At 44.3% G+C, this 14,239-nt stretch overlaps 1 protein-coding gene across 2 annotated transcripts in view; it reads right to left on the reverse strand.

Moving 5' to 3' along the window:
• LOC307076579 (focal adhesion kinase 1-like) overlaps window positions 1–14,239 on the reverse strand; it is a gene marked incomplete at its 5' end in the record, with an annotated part of 52,125 nt that overhangs the window by 29,189 nt on the left and 8,697 nt on the right. For both annotated transcript variants that reach the window (XM_079737622.1, XM_079737621.1), the window contains 12 exons: window positions 2,726–2,796; window positions 2,992–3,028; window positions 3,401–3,518; window positions 3,724–3,831; window positions 5,009–5,086; window positions 5,266–5,406; window positions 5,862–5,916; window positions 6,067–6,129; window positions 6,264–6,343; window positions 7,153–7,240; window positions 9,336–9,502; window positions 10,477–10,757. In XM_079737622.1, coding sequence (XP_079593748.1) covers window positions 2,726–2,796; window positions 2,992–3,028; window positions 3,401–3,518; window positions 3,724–3,831; window positions 5,009–5,086; window positions 5,266–5,406; window positions 5,862–5,916; window positions 6,067–6,129; window positions 6,264–6,343; window positions 7,153–7,240; window positions 9,336–9,502; window positions 10,477–10,713 — 1,243 coding nt within the window. The remainder of the gene's footprint in view (window positions 1–2,725; window positions 2,797–2,991; window positions 3,029–3,400; window positions 3,519–3,723; window positions 3,832–5,008; window positions 5,087–5,265; window positions 5,407–5,861; window positions 5,917–6,066; window positions 6,130–6,263; window positions 6,344–7,152; window positions 7,241–9,335; window positions 9,503–10,476; window positions 10,758–14,239) is intronic.

The following is a 14,239-nucleotide window of genomic DNA, read 5'->3' on the forward strand; positions in this document are numbered from 1 at the left end:
GAAGCCTGTGGCCGTGATCACACTCTAAAACATGCACACATGCATAAGCCAGAATCATGACCAAGCGGAATGCAACAGCGACACAGGGTCAGTGCTTGGTCAGAGAGAGACGTCACAGGAAGGATGTACGGATGAGAGAGTGACAGAGAGAGAGGTAGAGAGGAAGGGAGGGGGAAGAGACAGAGAAAGGGGAGGGATGGAAGGTCAGCATCATGGGTAAAGGGGGAAGTGAGATGACAAGCAGGAAGTAGGGACAAAGCAATACGGTCTCTGCAGGAATTGAAAAACAAGCTAGAGGAAGTATGCCAGGGAAACAAGTGTCATCGGGGCCAGCCAAATAAGCCGAGAGGGACAGACACAGACAGGAGATCTGTCCGTGTCACTACATACAACACAGCCTTTGTGAGCTTGCGTCCATCCGGTTGGGATCAACCACTAGGCAGAAAAATTCATACTCATATTTTTGATTCATTTGTAATGACTAAGCCAGGGAGACAATCCCTGAGTTGTAGACCTTGGCGTTTTTATTGATCGACAGCATAATCATGGACATTAATAACCCGGTTCCTAGTAATGATTGATCACTCTAAGACACTAAAACTGATTAAGGGTTTGGCTTGCACTCTAGTAATGTGATAACAGGGACGCCCGCCTGCATATGCAATAGTCTCCTTTCCTCACCTTAAGGATTATTACCACAGGTTGAAAACAAACTCAGAATTTCATCTGACTAAAAGTGTTTGGCATTCTGGCACCCATTGCAGTCCTAACCATTTCTGGAAAGAAGGATCCCCCACTCTGTGTTGCAAATCGAGATTTCTTCCTTGTTTATTAAGGGAGATTTCCTTTTCTCTTCCTTCCTCGTTTAAATATATAGCCTGTAATGCCCTTTGAGGGCTATACAAATTAAATTGAGTTGCCCTGACTTAGTAGTTTCCTCTCTGTTTCAAGCTTCTAAGGGAGCAGGGAATCACACTGGATTACTTGGAACAAGCCGGAACAAGCAGCTTCTTTAAAAAGGCAGACCGAGCGCAAAGCCGGTCTGAATCAATCGCAGGCCGAACAAAACCAAAATTAATTGGTTCTCTTCAAGTGCAATTGTGACTGTTGCTGATGAGTGGAATCCCATTATGCTGTTTACATTGCCACTAAAATAATCACACTGTTGCCTGGAGCTGGCTATAACTGGATTACTCATGGCTATTAATACACTTATCTTTCTCAGAAGAAACTCAACACATTCTCAGATCCTCTCTCGCAAGTTGCCAACATGAGGATGGTTCCTGACCTTTAGATGGCAGCAAACATACAAAAGTGGTCTAGTGTGTAGTGAGCTTTTCAACAGCCACACACATACACACACACACACACACACACACACTTAAGTGGGTGTGTGAAGTTAACAGAGGGCACCAAATCAGACAGGAAGAGGGAACACAAGCTGTGCCATTCAAGTATCACTGTGGACAAGAAAATGCATCTCCTGGAATTACCGTCGCCACTAGTATGTCCTGCAGTGGCAGCATGCACCAACAAATGACAGACAGAAGGGAGAGGGTTGAGAGTTGATGCATGAGAGAAAAAGAGAGATTATTAGTTAGAATATTATGGTGGATGGACTGGAATGTGTTCAGTACAATAAGAACTGAAATATGTCTAGAAGAGGATGATTGTTATATATCCTTGACTGGAAGTATTTCATAATGCTTTAAGTACCCTCTCCCTAACAGACAAATTATGTTGCATGGGTCTATTCCATTGTTAGGAATGTGTATGTGAGGCCGTTATAAATTTATAACTTTCACCTTCCATTCAGAAAAATAGGATAAACGGAAGACAATGATTTTATAAAAAGCCCTGCTAGTCTGGCATATAAATTACCCAGTAGTTTTCAACAAAGAACGACTTTGAGCCTATTCTGTGTCCAGACTGTCACAGTCAGTTGACAGTGAGTCAGTCTCTCCACTAAGACATCTGGCCAGAGAAGAGCTCTTCACTACTGGAACAGACACAGCTTTATTTGGAAATAGCCCTACGCACCACACACACACACACACACACACACACACACACACACACACACACACACACACACACACACACACACACACACACTATATGAGCCCTTTAATTGATTCTTAAACATCAGTGTCACAAACACATACCATCTTTCGGCCGTGGTATTTCGAGTGACACGTACCGGAATGAAGAAGACTACGGAAGAGCGAAGAGCATGAAATCCACTACTATCATGGTGCACGCACAAACAAACAACGCCTTCAGAGAGCAGCAAATAACCCAGAGTTCATCTGTTGACTTTATAGCCGTGCAGGTCCACGTAGTTTCCGGTTAAAGCATCTGATTACATTGGCCCTTATTACAGAGGAGCAACAATAGGGGCTACTCAGGTGTACATCATTAAGTTAATTACGGGTCAGTGCCCATAATTAACATCATAAGTGAAACATTATAATGAAGATCTGCTGGTTTGGTGCTCGCTAACTAACAGCAGCTCAAGCTGACGGCTGGCTTTTAAATGGCCAACTGCTGATTTAGGGAACAGTTGACTGCCCGAGGATTGATCTTTGACTCGACTACCTCCATTAACCAGCTACGGTCCTCTGCTAATGCACCGGGGGCGTGCAGTGAGAGTGGACGTCTGCGCCTGTGGATCACGAGCGAGGCTGGACGGATGGAGCGGTACGGGGGTGTGTTCTGTATTTACCCGAGACACAGACCGCTCTGGTCCTCACTCCGTCCATCCGCTTCTCCATGCGCTTCTCATGGTTGGACACCCTGCAGGAGGAAATCAGTAACTAGTTAATACACATTCATATTTCCGGTTGTCCATGTTGACAGCTCGAAATAATAAGGAACGTTTGTTGGCTAGTGCAAATTGGCCAAAAACATATTTTAATTTTTTTTACATATTGATTATTGTTAATAATAATTTGATGTACATTTATTTTAAACAAGTCTTTAATTACTTACTTGGGGTTGGGGATTGAAGGTAGCGCTCTGTCCCCCTCTGAAATAGGGATCAACACAGAAATCAGAAGGGGGACAGACGAAATTCCCAGCAGTTTTACTACAGTGTAGCTGTAGTAAAACGAAGTAAAACTAGTAATAGTAACTAGTAGTTTTACTACTAGTGGTAGTAAAACTACCACTCAGCAGCACAGCACAAAAAAACCTTTACGCAAACGCCTTGCATGACCTTATCTCCGATAGTCCCCACATGTCTCTACCAGTTTGCTACGCGTGTTGACTGTTCAGGGTGCAGCGGTGTGTGTGTGTGTGTGTGTGTGTGTGTGTGTGTGTGTGTGTGTGTGTGTGTGTGTGTGTGTGTGTGTGTGTGTGTGTGTGTGTGTGTGTGTGTGTGTGTGTGTGTGTCTCCTACCTTTTTGGACCCTGACGATGAAGGAGTGAGACAGGGAGGAGACCAGGCGACAGTAGCCGTCAATGAGGTCTGCCATGTTTTCGGCTGTGGTCAGCGACGTGGTGGTGACTATGAGAGGCTGACACACACACACACACACACACACACACACACACACACACACACACACACACACACACACACACACACACACACACACACACACACACACACACACACACAAAAGGAGAACTGAGGTGAAAAGCGATCCTCTCCTTAAATAGCAACAATGTGTCGTCAAGTTAGAAACACATTTGTGTATGTGTGCGCGTTTGTGTGTTTACTTCCGGTGCCCCTGCTACGATTAGCTGCAGCATGCCCTTGCGGTCCTTCTCCTCCATGGCAGAGTACTGTATGGACTGTACCTGGGTGAAGTTAGCGAGGTGGGTAGGCTAAAGGGGGAGAGAGACACAGAGAGGTCATACGGAGAGAGAGAGGAAAGCCCCTGCTATCCACAAAGCAAAACTGCTTCACCATTTCGGTATTTCTTTTGAAATACTACCAAAATGGTAACTTAATCATAATGAAAACCTTCAAAGGATTTCAGCTAGGGTACACTCTGGAAGACCAGAATAGTTTATTTAATAAGGAAATATCGAAATTAATAAATTAAGTTAAAATTAAGTAAGATGGGTGTGTTCAGGCATACAGTTAGAAACAATAAGGTTCGTGGTTCGTTTGATGTGGAGGTCGAGTTAAAGTACCAGGTTACCCCTGGCTAGGTTTTGACCGGTCCAGGTCAGGACATAGATGGAGGAATGTCATTACATAAAGGACAACACGACTAGAAACGAGCCATTGAAGCAAGCTCAGTGTCACCAGTAGAGGGCAGCAGCATCACCACCGAATCCCACGCTATGCTTGCGACGACGTCATACATCAGAACAGAATGATTTCCAGCTGAATGCGGATGCTGACATCAGAGAGCCCTGTAGTGATGCAGCCGCATGCGTGCCGCAGAGACGACGCAGAGCGAGTGACCGCCAAGAGCCCAGAACCAGCCTCAAGGATGGCTTCCAACTGGGCTTGGAAGCCAACTCTGGTATTGCATCAGGTCTGTTTTATCCCCATAGAGATTTACCAAACAGACAGAGAGACACACACACACACACACACACACACACACACACACACACAGCCACACACACACACACACACACACACCACTTTCAGCCAATTTAGTTTGAGTTTAAAACCAGGATGTTGTGACACTCTTAATATTGAGGCTTCGGTGTTCATTTTGGTTTGCCTCAGAGATTTCAGTTGGGAACGCCCGGACAGCATCCCTTCACTGCTTTGTGTACTAGAGCACAAGTTTCCCTGACAACTCTCTCGCTCGGCTAACTCCTAGCTCTGCATTTAACCAAACCAATGAAGAGTGCGTGCACACACTCACACAAGCCACATTACAACCATTGCTGGACGGTATAGCTCTGCCGTTCCTTTAAGCAACCAACGAGTCAAGGACACGTGCACACAGCTGTGGCTTCCCCAACACATTGGTTTGTCGGCTCAGCATAGAGCACACAATGAGGGTCTTTCTAAACCAAAACATGGATGGACACTCACCATTGAACCCTTATCTGTGAGGTAGCTGATTCCTTCTTCTGGGCCGATGGCCAACTCTACTGATATGACCCAGCTAGACTGAAATGAGGGAAAATAAAGTGATTAGGAATAAACTAGGAGAAATAAGGAGCATCATATACTTAAGTGGCATCATTTTTCCTTTTCAAAGTATGTCCTTGCGACCCCTATAGCCTCTTTGCGACAATGGCAGCTGGCCAATAACCAAGAAGGGAAAAGGAGGAATTGTGTTCCCTCACCCCCAAAGCACATTTGAAGCACTCTTTGTCGAAGCGGTAGATGGGAGAGAGAATCTCAAAGAACATGTGGATGCTCTGCTCGTCGTTGAGGTTGGCGAACTGCTTGAAGGTCTGCTGGATTTGTTTCCTCAGCGTTTTGGCCTGGGAATGATGCAGAAGAAGGTGAGGTCATTGGGATTCAAGGGTCCGTTGGTGGGAATAGAAATCCGGGGAAAAGGGGGCAAGCAGTGAAAACGACACTGAAAGGTCAAACCGAAATGGTCAAATACATTACAGCCAATCTATTATTCAGACCAGTGCACACAGGCAGAGGAGAGTGTAACCTTGAAAATCCTTCTTCTTCATCCCGTCCACTCAGAGAACATTAATGGGGAAAGACTTTGGTTGTATTTCATTGTTTGTGGTTTATTTCTCTTATCGTTTGAAGTTCTTTCCCCCCCCCCCCGCCCTCTACTTTTTTGGACACAACCAGTTCTGAAGACCATTAAACATAGCATCCTTGGAATATAAGCTGAAGGCTTATTGGAAGTCGACAAGCCTAATTGAGACGCATTGATTTGCAGCCAACCAAAGCCTTGTCTCGCTTCAGATCCTACCTTGAGAGATTCCAAGACGCTCTTGGGGAAAAACCTCCTTAAACCCACGTCCTTTCTGCAGGAAGGAATAAGCAAGAATAATCCTTTTACAAAGATACATAAAATGGTCCACTATGGTTTACCCTTTCACTGCAATATGACAAAAAGCAGATGTTACATTTTGCTGCAGGTGATAAAACACAGTTCAATAGTAACCCGAACTTACTCAAGAAGTTCGTAGTTTGACTTTTTATCCAGGGCGTTTCCGGGCATCTCTCTGAAGAACCTCCTGGTTAAACATAGAAGTGGCACAAGGTTTACCACAGAGGAACCGAGACATCTACTTTGGCCGGCTGTGTGGGGCGAACACAAACTAACGGACGTGGACATGTGTTTGAGTCATTCATAAGACCGCCATCTAACCTGATCTCTAAGCAGCCGAGCTTTAAAGCAACATCTTGATCCACGTGGTCGGCCAGCTGGTGCATGTAGTCGCTTTTCACCTGCAGGGTAGGGGGAGAAAACGCTCAGGTTTCCTCGAATCAGCATGACTTCCCCTCTACGCCTTGATCGGTGGCTCATAACAACTGGAACACCAAGGCAGCCAATAGTATGCAGTCTGGAGAGTTAATAGCCTCTGTATAGTTCAATTTAAATTTATTCCATGACATTTATTAAAAAAAACAACATATTCCTATTGAATAATGCAATCACTTGATCTGTGGTTTTCTCTTGGAAATTTAGCATCACAAAATCTAATTTTATAATATGATACATACACTTAACCTTTGCTATAATGTTGCTATAATTGAAATAATAATAACACATCCACCAATATAACGCAGGGATTGTTAGGATCCCAATTCTGCGGCTCTAAATATTTTAAATGTTTCCCCATCTCCGCAATTTAAGCGATTTTACTAAGAGTAAACACACCTTTGAAACATTCATAATGTCATTTTTTACATGATTTGTTTTTGAAAAATCTTGACATTTTCATCTGTCATCGTTTTCACCTCTGATTCCATATCACATGCAGCCTCCATCACCAACAACTCTTTTAAAATATATTTCCAACGAACAGAACTCAAGGTTTTTTGTGTCAGCTGATCACTCGTGTGAGCTGATCACTCGCTCACACTTATTGTAAGTCACTTTGGATACAGATAAAAGTGTCCACTTTTTGCACTAATGCCCTGAAAGTCAATGTAAATGCCAGCATGACACAGCCCACTAATCCTATAAAGCAGACAGCACACCTATCGGTGCAGTCGGGGTATCTAGTTAGTGACAGCTGGGACTGGTAGCTCACCTGGTGGTAGAGGTAGTTAAGAGATGGTTTGTCTTCCGAGAAATGGCTGAGATAGCCTTTGGGGAGGTACCTCATTCGCAACTCGTACCTGAAACCACATATTGCAGTCACACGTCGTACCAAATACAGAATAAACATACACAAACGTAAACACACATTAATCAGACTTGAAAAGGCAATTCCCCAATGCTACCTAGCTTACTGCGGGCCTTAACACAGACATCAAGCCACAGCTAGCGAGCTACGCTGCTCGTTAGCATACCAAGTAGCACCAAAGACGTGATGCTCCCCAGGAGAATATGTGCATTTATTCTAAGGTGTGTAGTCAGGGAGCTAGAATACTGACTTCCAATCTATTTATTTTGTATGCATCTCATACAATGTGCCTAACAACATATAGGATACATACACAATGTGCATATTTTTGAATACATGACTATACAAATGTCAGAGCTGGCCAAAGAGGCCCATTTCTGTCTGTATTCCCCTGGAAGGCAGCATGTTTATGTGCAACATACAAAACATGTCGACCGTGTTTAGGATGAAATCGCCCGTCACAGCCGAATGACCGTATACAATATCACGAGTGTGTATTGTTAGGTAATGTATTGTCACGGCTGTATCTAAACGACCAGAATCCTGCCACTACAAAGCCCCAAGCCTCCAAGTCACTGCTTTATCCGAGGCCGGTTAGATAGCACAGCACAGGGAATTAGGGCTCAGTCAGAGCGCATGAATTAAACATTCTGTGTTCCCTCCAAGCGCACAAGAAAGAGAGGGAAAGAGAGAGCAAGAGATAAGAGAGAGCAAGAGAGGCAGAGAAATAGATGGGAAAGAGACAGAAAACGAGAGAGCGCGCGAGAGAGAGAGCGAGAGATAAAAAGAGGAGAGAGTGAGAAAACAGAATGGGAGGGAGGGGAATACGTCCAAATGATGTGTGTGAGAAGATCAAAAGGGAAGCATGTGAGGGGGAGTGTGTGATGAAAAATGTATGCAGATGGTGACACAATTTGAAAGAGTTTATGTACGCATTGGAGTAAAGGAAAGAGACAGGAAGAGGAAGAGGTAGGGAGAGAGAGAGACCGAGAACGAGAGAGAGAAACCAAAATAGAGAAAGACAGACAAAGAGAGAGAGAGCAAGAGATGGAGAGAGAGTAAGAGAGAGACAAGAGAATGAGAGAGAGAAACCAAAAGAGAGAAAGACCGAGAGAGAGGCCGAGAGAGAAAGACAGAGACAGAGAGAGAGTGAGAGCAAGAGACGGAGAGAGAAACCAAAGGGAGAAAGACAGACATAGAGAGAGAGACAGAGACAGAGAGAGAGAGAGATAGAGACAGAGGGGGAGAGGGAGGGAGAGAAATACAGAGACAGAAACAGAGAGAGAAAGAGAGAGAGCAAGAGACAAACCGAGATAGAGACAGAGACATCCATCCATCCATCCATCCATCCATCCTTTCCCCTCAGGGCTACAGCTCCATTGTTCTAGCAACTCCTGCAGTGGTGCGTACGCGTCTCCTCCCCGTCAGCATACAGCAACTCCCAGAGACCACAGCCGGCTGACTGGCAGATGGCCCTCATTTGGACAGCTCCAAACCCAAGACGAAGCCTTTTATAACAACTGGGGATTGCTCTGACAGAGCCATTTAGCCTTGTCACTGTCACGGATGTGACAGACGTGCACGGTTCAGCTAGGGGACAGTGGATCTTCACAGCAGCAAATATGTGATGTGTATGAGGGCGGAATTTTAATGCAGGAATTAGCATAAGCCGTCTTTGATACCGGGGGCATTTATTCATTAATATGGATGATAAATGCGCAAAATGAGGGAAAAATTCATGTCGCATTAAATCTTTCCAAGAAAACTATTTACCATACTTTCCAAACCTGGGCTCAAAATACTGCCACACACACACACACACCAGGTTTTTACAAGCAAATACTAGAATGAGGCAGATGCACGTGCCATTACTTTGTAATTCTACTCTACGTTTTTCAGTAAAGTCCCGGATAAGAAGACCGTAGTGGATTTAGTGGATTAAATAGTCAGTAGCACAGCTGTTGTTGTCTTTTTTTCTACTACATTGACATTCGTTGATGTGAAAGACAGACCGTTCAGAGAATGACAAAACATCAACAAACTCCCTCACACCACACCCACACAAACACACAGGGCTGCCTTCATACCTCCACTCCTCCTGGGGGTGCTGTTTCTCGTACTTCTCCCTGACGTGAGACACGCCCAGGTCGGGGTGCAGCCAGTGCATGGCGTCCGAGCGTAGGTGCGCGAGGCGGAGACCCAGCGAAGACACACAGCGCAGCTTGTGGATCTCCGCTATCTTCTGGATCACACCCTGCAGACGCGCCAGGGGAATTCATGCATGAAGCCGGCCCTGTGAGCTGTTCCAACAGGGTGGGCACCGACGCTGCCCGGGACTATGTGGACGTTGTTTGCACATCATCAGCATGCATTAGCAGCAGATGTCTACTGCCCCGCCGCCGGTCACTGCAAAGAGCTGCCAGTTCGGCTGCGAGCACAGCCGACGCTTGGTGAACGGGATCGCCTCACATTGTCGTCTCGTGTTTTTCGATTGAATTATGCATTTGTTATTTCACGTGGGTATTGCACTCCTGACAATGTGGCACACAGCACTTTTAATATCAACATTCAGATTCAGCAAGGCAGCAGTCCGTATGCTTAGCGGTGGCTTTCGTTCATCTGTTTCTGACGAATGGGAGAGTCTTTTTGCAGTTTGAGACTGAATTGCAGTTTTGGATATGTGTGGTAACATTTTTATGGACTCCTATTACAACAAGCGAAAAACCCAGCTGATAAATCATCGCTTAAAACGATTGGGGAAAAGCAAGCAGCCACAGAGATACAGATAGATTTCACAGAGGTTTGCTCACTGGTAGATAAAATATCCACTGCTGTCTCTTTTTGTTAATTCACCCACCCCAGCCACCCAGAAATAATGTCTTATTTTTTACCACTGGGTTTTATCTAGCATGCAAGAGTGCTTATTTTAAATGGGATATGTAGTAAACTTGACGCTAATGTGTATTTGTGCATGTGGGAGTTCATAATTATAAGCGGGCCTCAGTTACACACTACTCTCTCTATCTGTGTGCTTTTATTATTGATAGTAGAGTGAGTGAGTGAGTGAGTGAGTGAGTGAGTGAGTGAGTGACCGAGTGCTTACGTGCGTGCGTGCGTGCGTGCGTGCGTGCGTGCGTGCCTGCGTGCGTGCGTGCGTGCGTGCCTGCGTGCCTGCGTGCGTGCGTGCGTGCGTGCGTGCGTGCGTGCGTGCGTGCGTGCGTGCCTTACCCTAACGTCCGTGGCGTCCCCGTGCCTGATGTTGCTGGCCCAGGTGGAGGGCTCGCTGTTGGTCTCAAAGTAGTGGAAGATCTTCAGCACGCGGTCCATGGACCCCACGGGCCGCTCCGTTCCCCCCGCCGGGCTGCCGCCCCCCCCAGTGCCCACGCCGGCAGCGCCCGGGCGGGACTTGACCCCGCAACCCGCGGAGTGGTTGCGGCCGGTCTCCAGGTAGGAGGACGACGCCATGTCAGACTTTGGAGTCTCCTTTGGGGCTAACTGGCCGTCATATTCTGGAGGGTCGGAGGGAGGGCGAGAGGTCTGAGCAGGGTTTGGCGGTTTGGCCTAAAAATAAAATCTCTGATTTTTTTCAAACCAAACCCTATTATCGATATTAAGCGATTTTGAAAAAAAATAAAAAAAAAATTTAAGTTTGGATTATATTTGAAGAATAACAATGATTAACAAAAGCATAATAAACAACACACATCTCCCACTCATAACCTTTAAAACCCCAAAAATATTTTAAATATATTTTCTTAAAAAAGAAATCGTCCTTACAATCGATTCAACAATCGATTAATCAGTCACCTAACACTTTGAGCAGTTCAAATGGAAGGGGATCATGGTTATCTTTTCTTCCCCTGATGTCAGATAAAGTGAGATGTGCAATATTACATTGGAACTTGGGGGTTTCAGTAAATATAAATTAAACATATATCAAAACATAGCGACAAAGAAGAATCTTGGCATTTCAACACTTTCTCTATTTCCTCCCCAAACAGTGAATCAGAGCACCTGGGATATGCACCACCAATGTTAAGCAAAAGTGCCAACTCCATCACCGCCCCTTGGCACAAAGCTACACTTTCCATTCTGCTGAATCATCGGGGGAGCGCATATTAATGTTCTCCAATACGGTCATTCAGCAATATTTATTTATATTCAAGCATTTGGTCATTTCTTGACTGGTGTGTGTGACCCACTTTTGGGGAAGGAATCACTCTTTCCATTTCGCAGGCGTCACCATGATTAGACATAATTTCTTCAGCGTTTCTTTTGTAGAGTTCAAAGTTAAGGTGACATGTCCTCATTTTAGAGATGAATGTAAATACTTCAAAATAAATACATCACAAATGTTGGTTAGTAACTATAGTACTGTGTCCTCCAAAAAACACTGTTGCTTTGTGCATTCCCACATGTCTTCCATTGTAATGTTTTCCAATGACGTTTTGTGTTAACTTGTGTTTACTAAATAAACACACTGGGACCCATAAGCAGCATTGCCGCCTTTTTCCTTCCACTGTTCCCCACTGGCCATGGCCTCCTTGCAGTAATAATTGTGTATAAACGAGAAACTGGCACTACTTACTCAACCACTGCATGTGTATTCATACATTTATTTCCAGTTTGCATATGAGGTCTTGATGACATTGAAGTGGCACACCTCGAGTCAAAGGATGGGCCCCACTATTGTAGGCTACCTAAAGTAATCATCTACCTGCCCATTCCATGATGGTAAAACACTCCCAAGACCCAAAGCTTATTTCCCCACATGCTTTACATATCCCCATCCCGTGCACACTAAATATTATAGAATGCTACGCTATGAAGCACCTACTACCCCATGAGTACCGGAGGGTAACAAGTGTTGCACCTGGTGTTAAATATTGATCTGAACCAAATTCTGATCAGTTTGATCAACATAGCAATAGCTGTGATGCCCGCTAGGCAGACTGAGAGGAAGGCGGCACAGAATACCAAGACCATCACGTGGGGGGGGTCTGAGTCAGCGCTTTATCCGTGTGACCTACGGACAGGCCTTCAAAGGCAAAACGACATGCACACGGGATCGTACGCCGCAGCCGTGCTAGGAGAGGAAACAGGGGTGCTACATATCCAGAAACCCAGCTCAGCATCGGCCCGCGAGAGGAACTCACTGTAACAATAGTAGAGGGTGTCTGCGTGCGTGTGTGCGTGCGTGTGTCTCTGTGTGTTTGTGTTTGTCTCTGTGTGGCTCTCTCTCTCTGTGTGTGTGTGTGTGTGTGTGTGTGTGTGTGTGTGTGTGTGTGTGTGTGTGTGTGTGTGTGTGTGTGTGTGTGTGTGTGTGTGTGTGTGTGTGTGTGTGTGTGTGTGTGTGTTCCTAGTTATTAATTGACTCTTAGGCCCACTAGTGGGGTTTCACCTCTGTGTAAAGGTCATGTGAAAGTCTACCCTTTCTGCCCTCATAGCCTTCATCCTAACCCATGGAATATCATTAACTGAGCAAAGCTTAATGTACGGTCAGTAATTATATACCGGCTACATTAGCAGTAATATCGATAACAAACAGTCATACAAATATTAAATAATATCAAATAATATTGTTATGGAGATAGTTTAAACCAATTTACTCCCATATTCAGTTACAATTGTGATTCTACGATAAGTTGAATATTGAACAAACCAGTTAAACCAACAAACTCATTCTCATCTGTAAAAATATCCATTTACTGTTGTGTTAAAAGGAAATAGGTTATTTCACATCAAGCTTATTGACTAATTTATAGGCAACTGTAAATGTAAATACTAGTTAATGACTGCCAAACAATTAGTTATTTAATACATAGAACCTTAAGACGGTTCTCTTAATACTCCGAAAATACTGAGAAACGCACGGTGTGTAAAGTATCTTATTTTACGTAATGCTATTATGGATTGGGGCATTATATAGTACGAGGCACAAGTAAATCACATGACAGCTAAGCGTGTGCTGTAATGTACCGCATACCAACATTCCAAGGCACTGTGGCAGAGCACTATCTTGGTGTTAAAACATGCATGCACACTTTCTAATTATAAGTATTCTCAAATCTAAAGCCATTCACTGTAGGAAAAGGAAGATTCATTGATTTAAGAGTTGTGACTATCACACTGCATCTTGTGGATTGGTTATCACAAACTCTTTGTCTCGAACAAAACCTTTAAGGCATTTCATGTCTTAGAAGCCACTCGTGCATTGCAGCACATGGATGCTCGCTGTGTTCTGTTATTTTAGCCTAATTCCCTGTTTATATACAAATTGATCTATTATCATCTACTGTACTTACGGTACGCTGTTAACTAGAATAAAATAATTGCCCATGCTTTGAAGTTTGACCCCATCTATTTACTCCGACACCATTACATAAACAAAGACACGCATAGAGAAGAGCTGTAATCTGTAAGATTACTATAAGCCTATTAAATGCATACAGTGCTTAAGCATAAAGAACTGAGCAGCCTAGATTGTGAACCATTAATACAGAAGTAGTACTACTTTAGAGCCACACAGTTGTCATAACACTATCCCATTCCAAGTCTAGATTCGTAGACTGCATTGTTAAAAGTAAAGATGAAAGAGACACCCAAAATATGGAACAGATTAAAGTGTAATCAAAAAAAGAGAAATCATACAACGTGGTCTGAACCTTTACTTGTGGAAAAAGTGATTATTACAATTGTAGTTTCTTATTGGTGCCAAGAACCTGGAACTAATTTTAGCCAATCAAGCCTGCGGTTCCACTTTAGTGGCTGTTATTCCTTCAACTGGCCAGGAATTCAGGGGAATACCGGTTCCAATACTGCATTGTTATGACATCAATAAACCCTTTGGAGACACCACCCCAGCCGTTAAAAATCTTAGTCTGCATCGTATTGTTGTGAAGCTTCCAAGTATCAAATCAGATCCACCAGCAAATGTCAATCAGCGGGCACGTTAAGGGGGTCAGTCAAATGTCCCTCCTGACTACCCTTT

This window comes from Pollachius pollachius (genome assembly GCF_949987615.1).
Source record: "Pollachius pollachius genome assembly, chromosome: 1".
In the NCBI taxonomy this organism is placed as follows: Eukaryota; Metazoa; Chordata; class Actinopteri; order Gadiformes; family Gadidae; genus Pollachius; species Pollachius pollachius.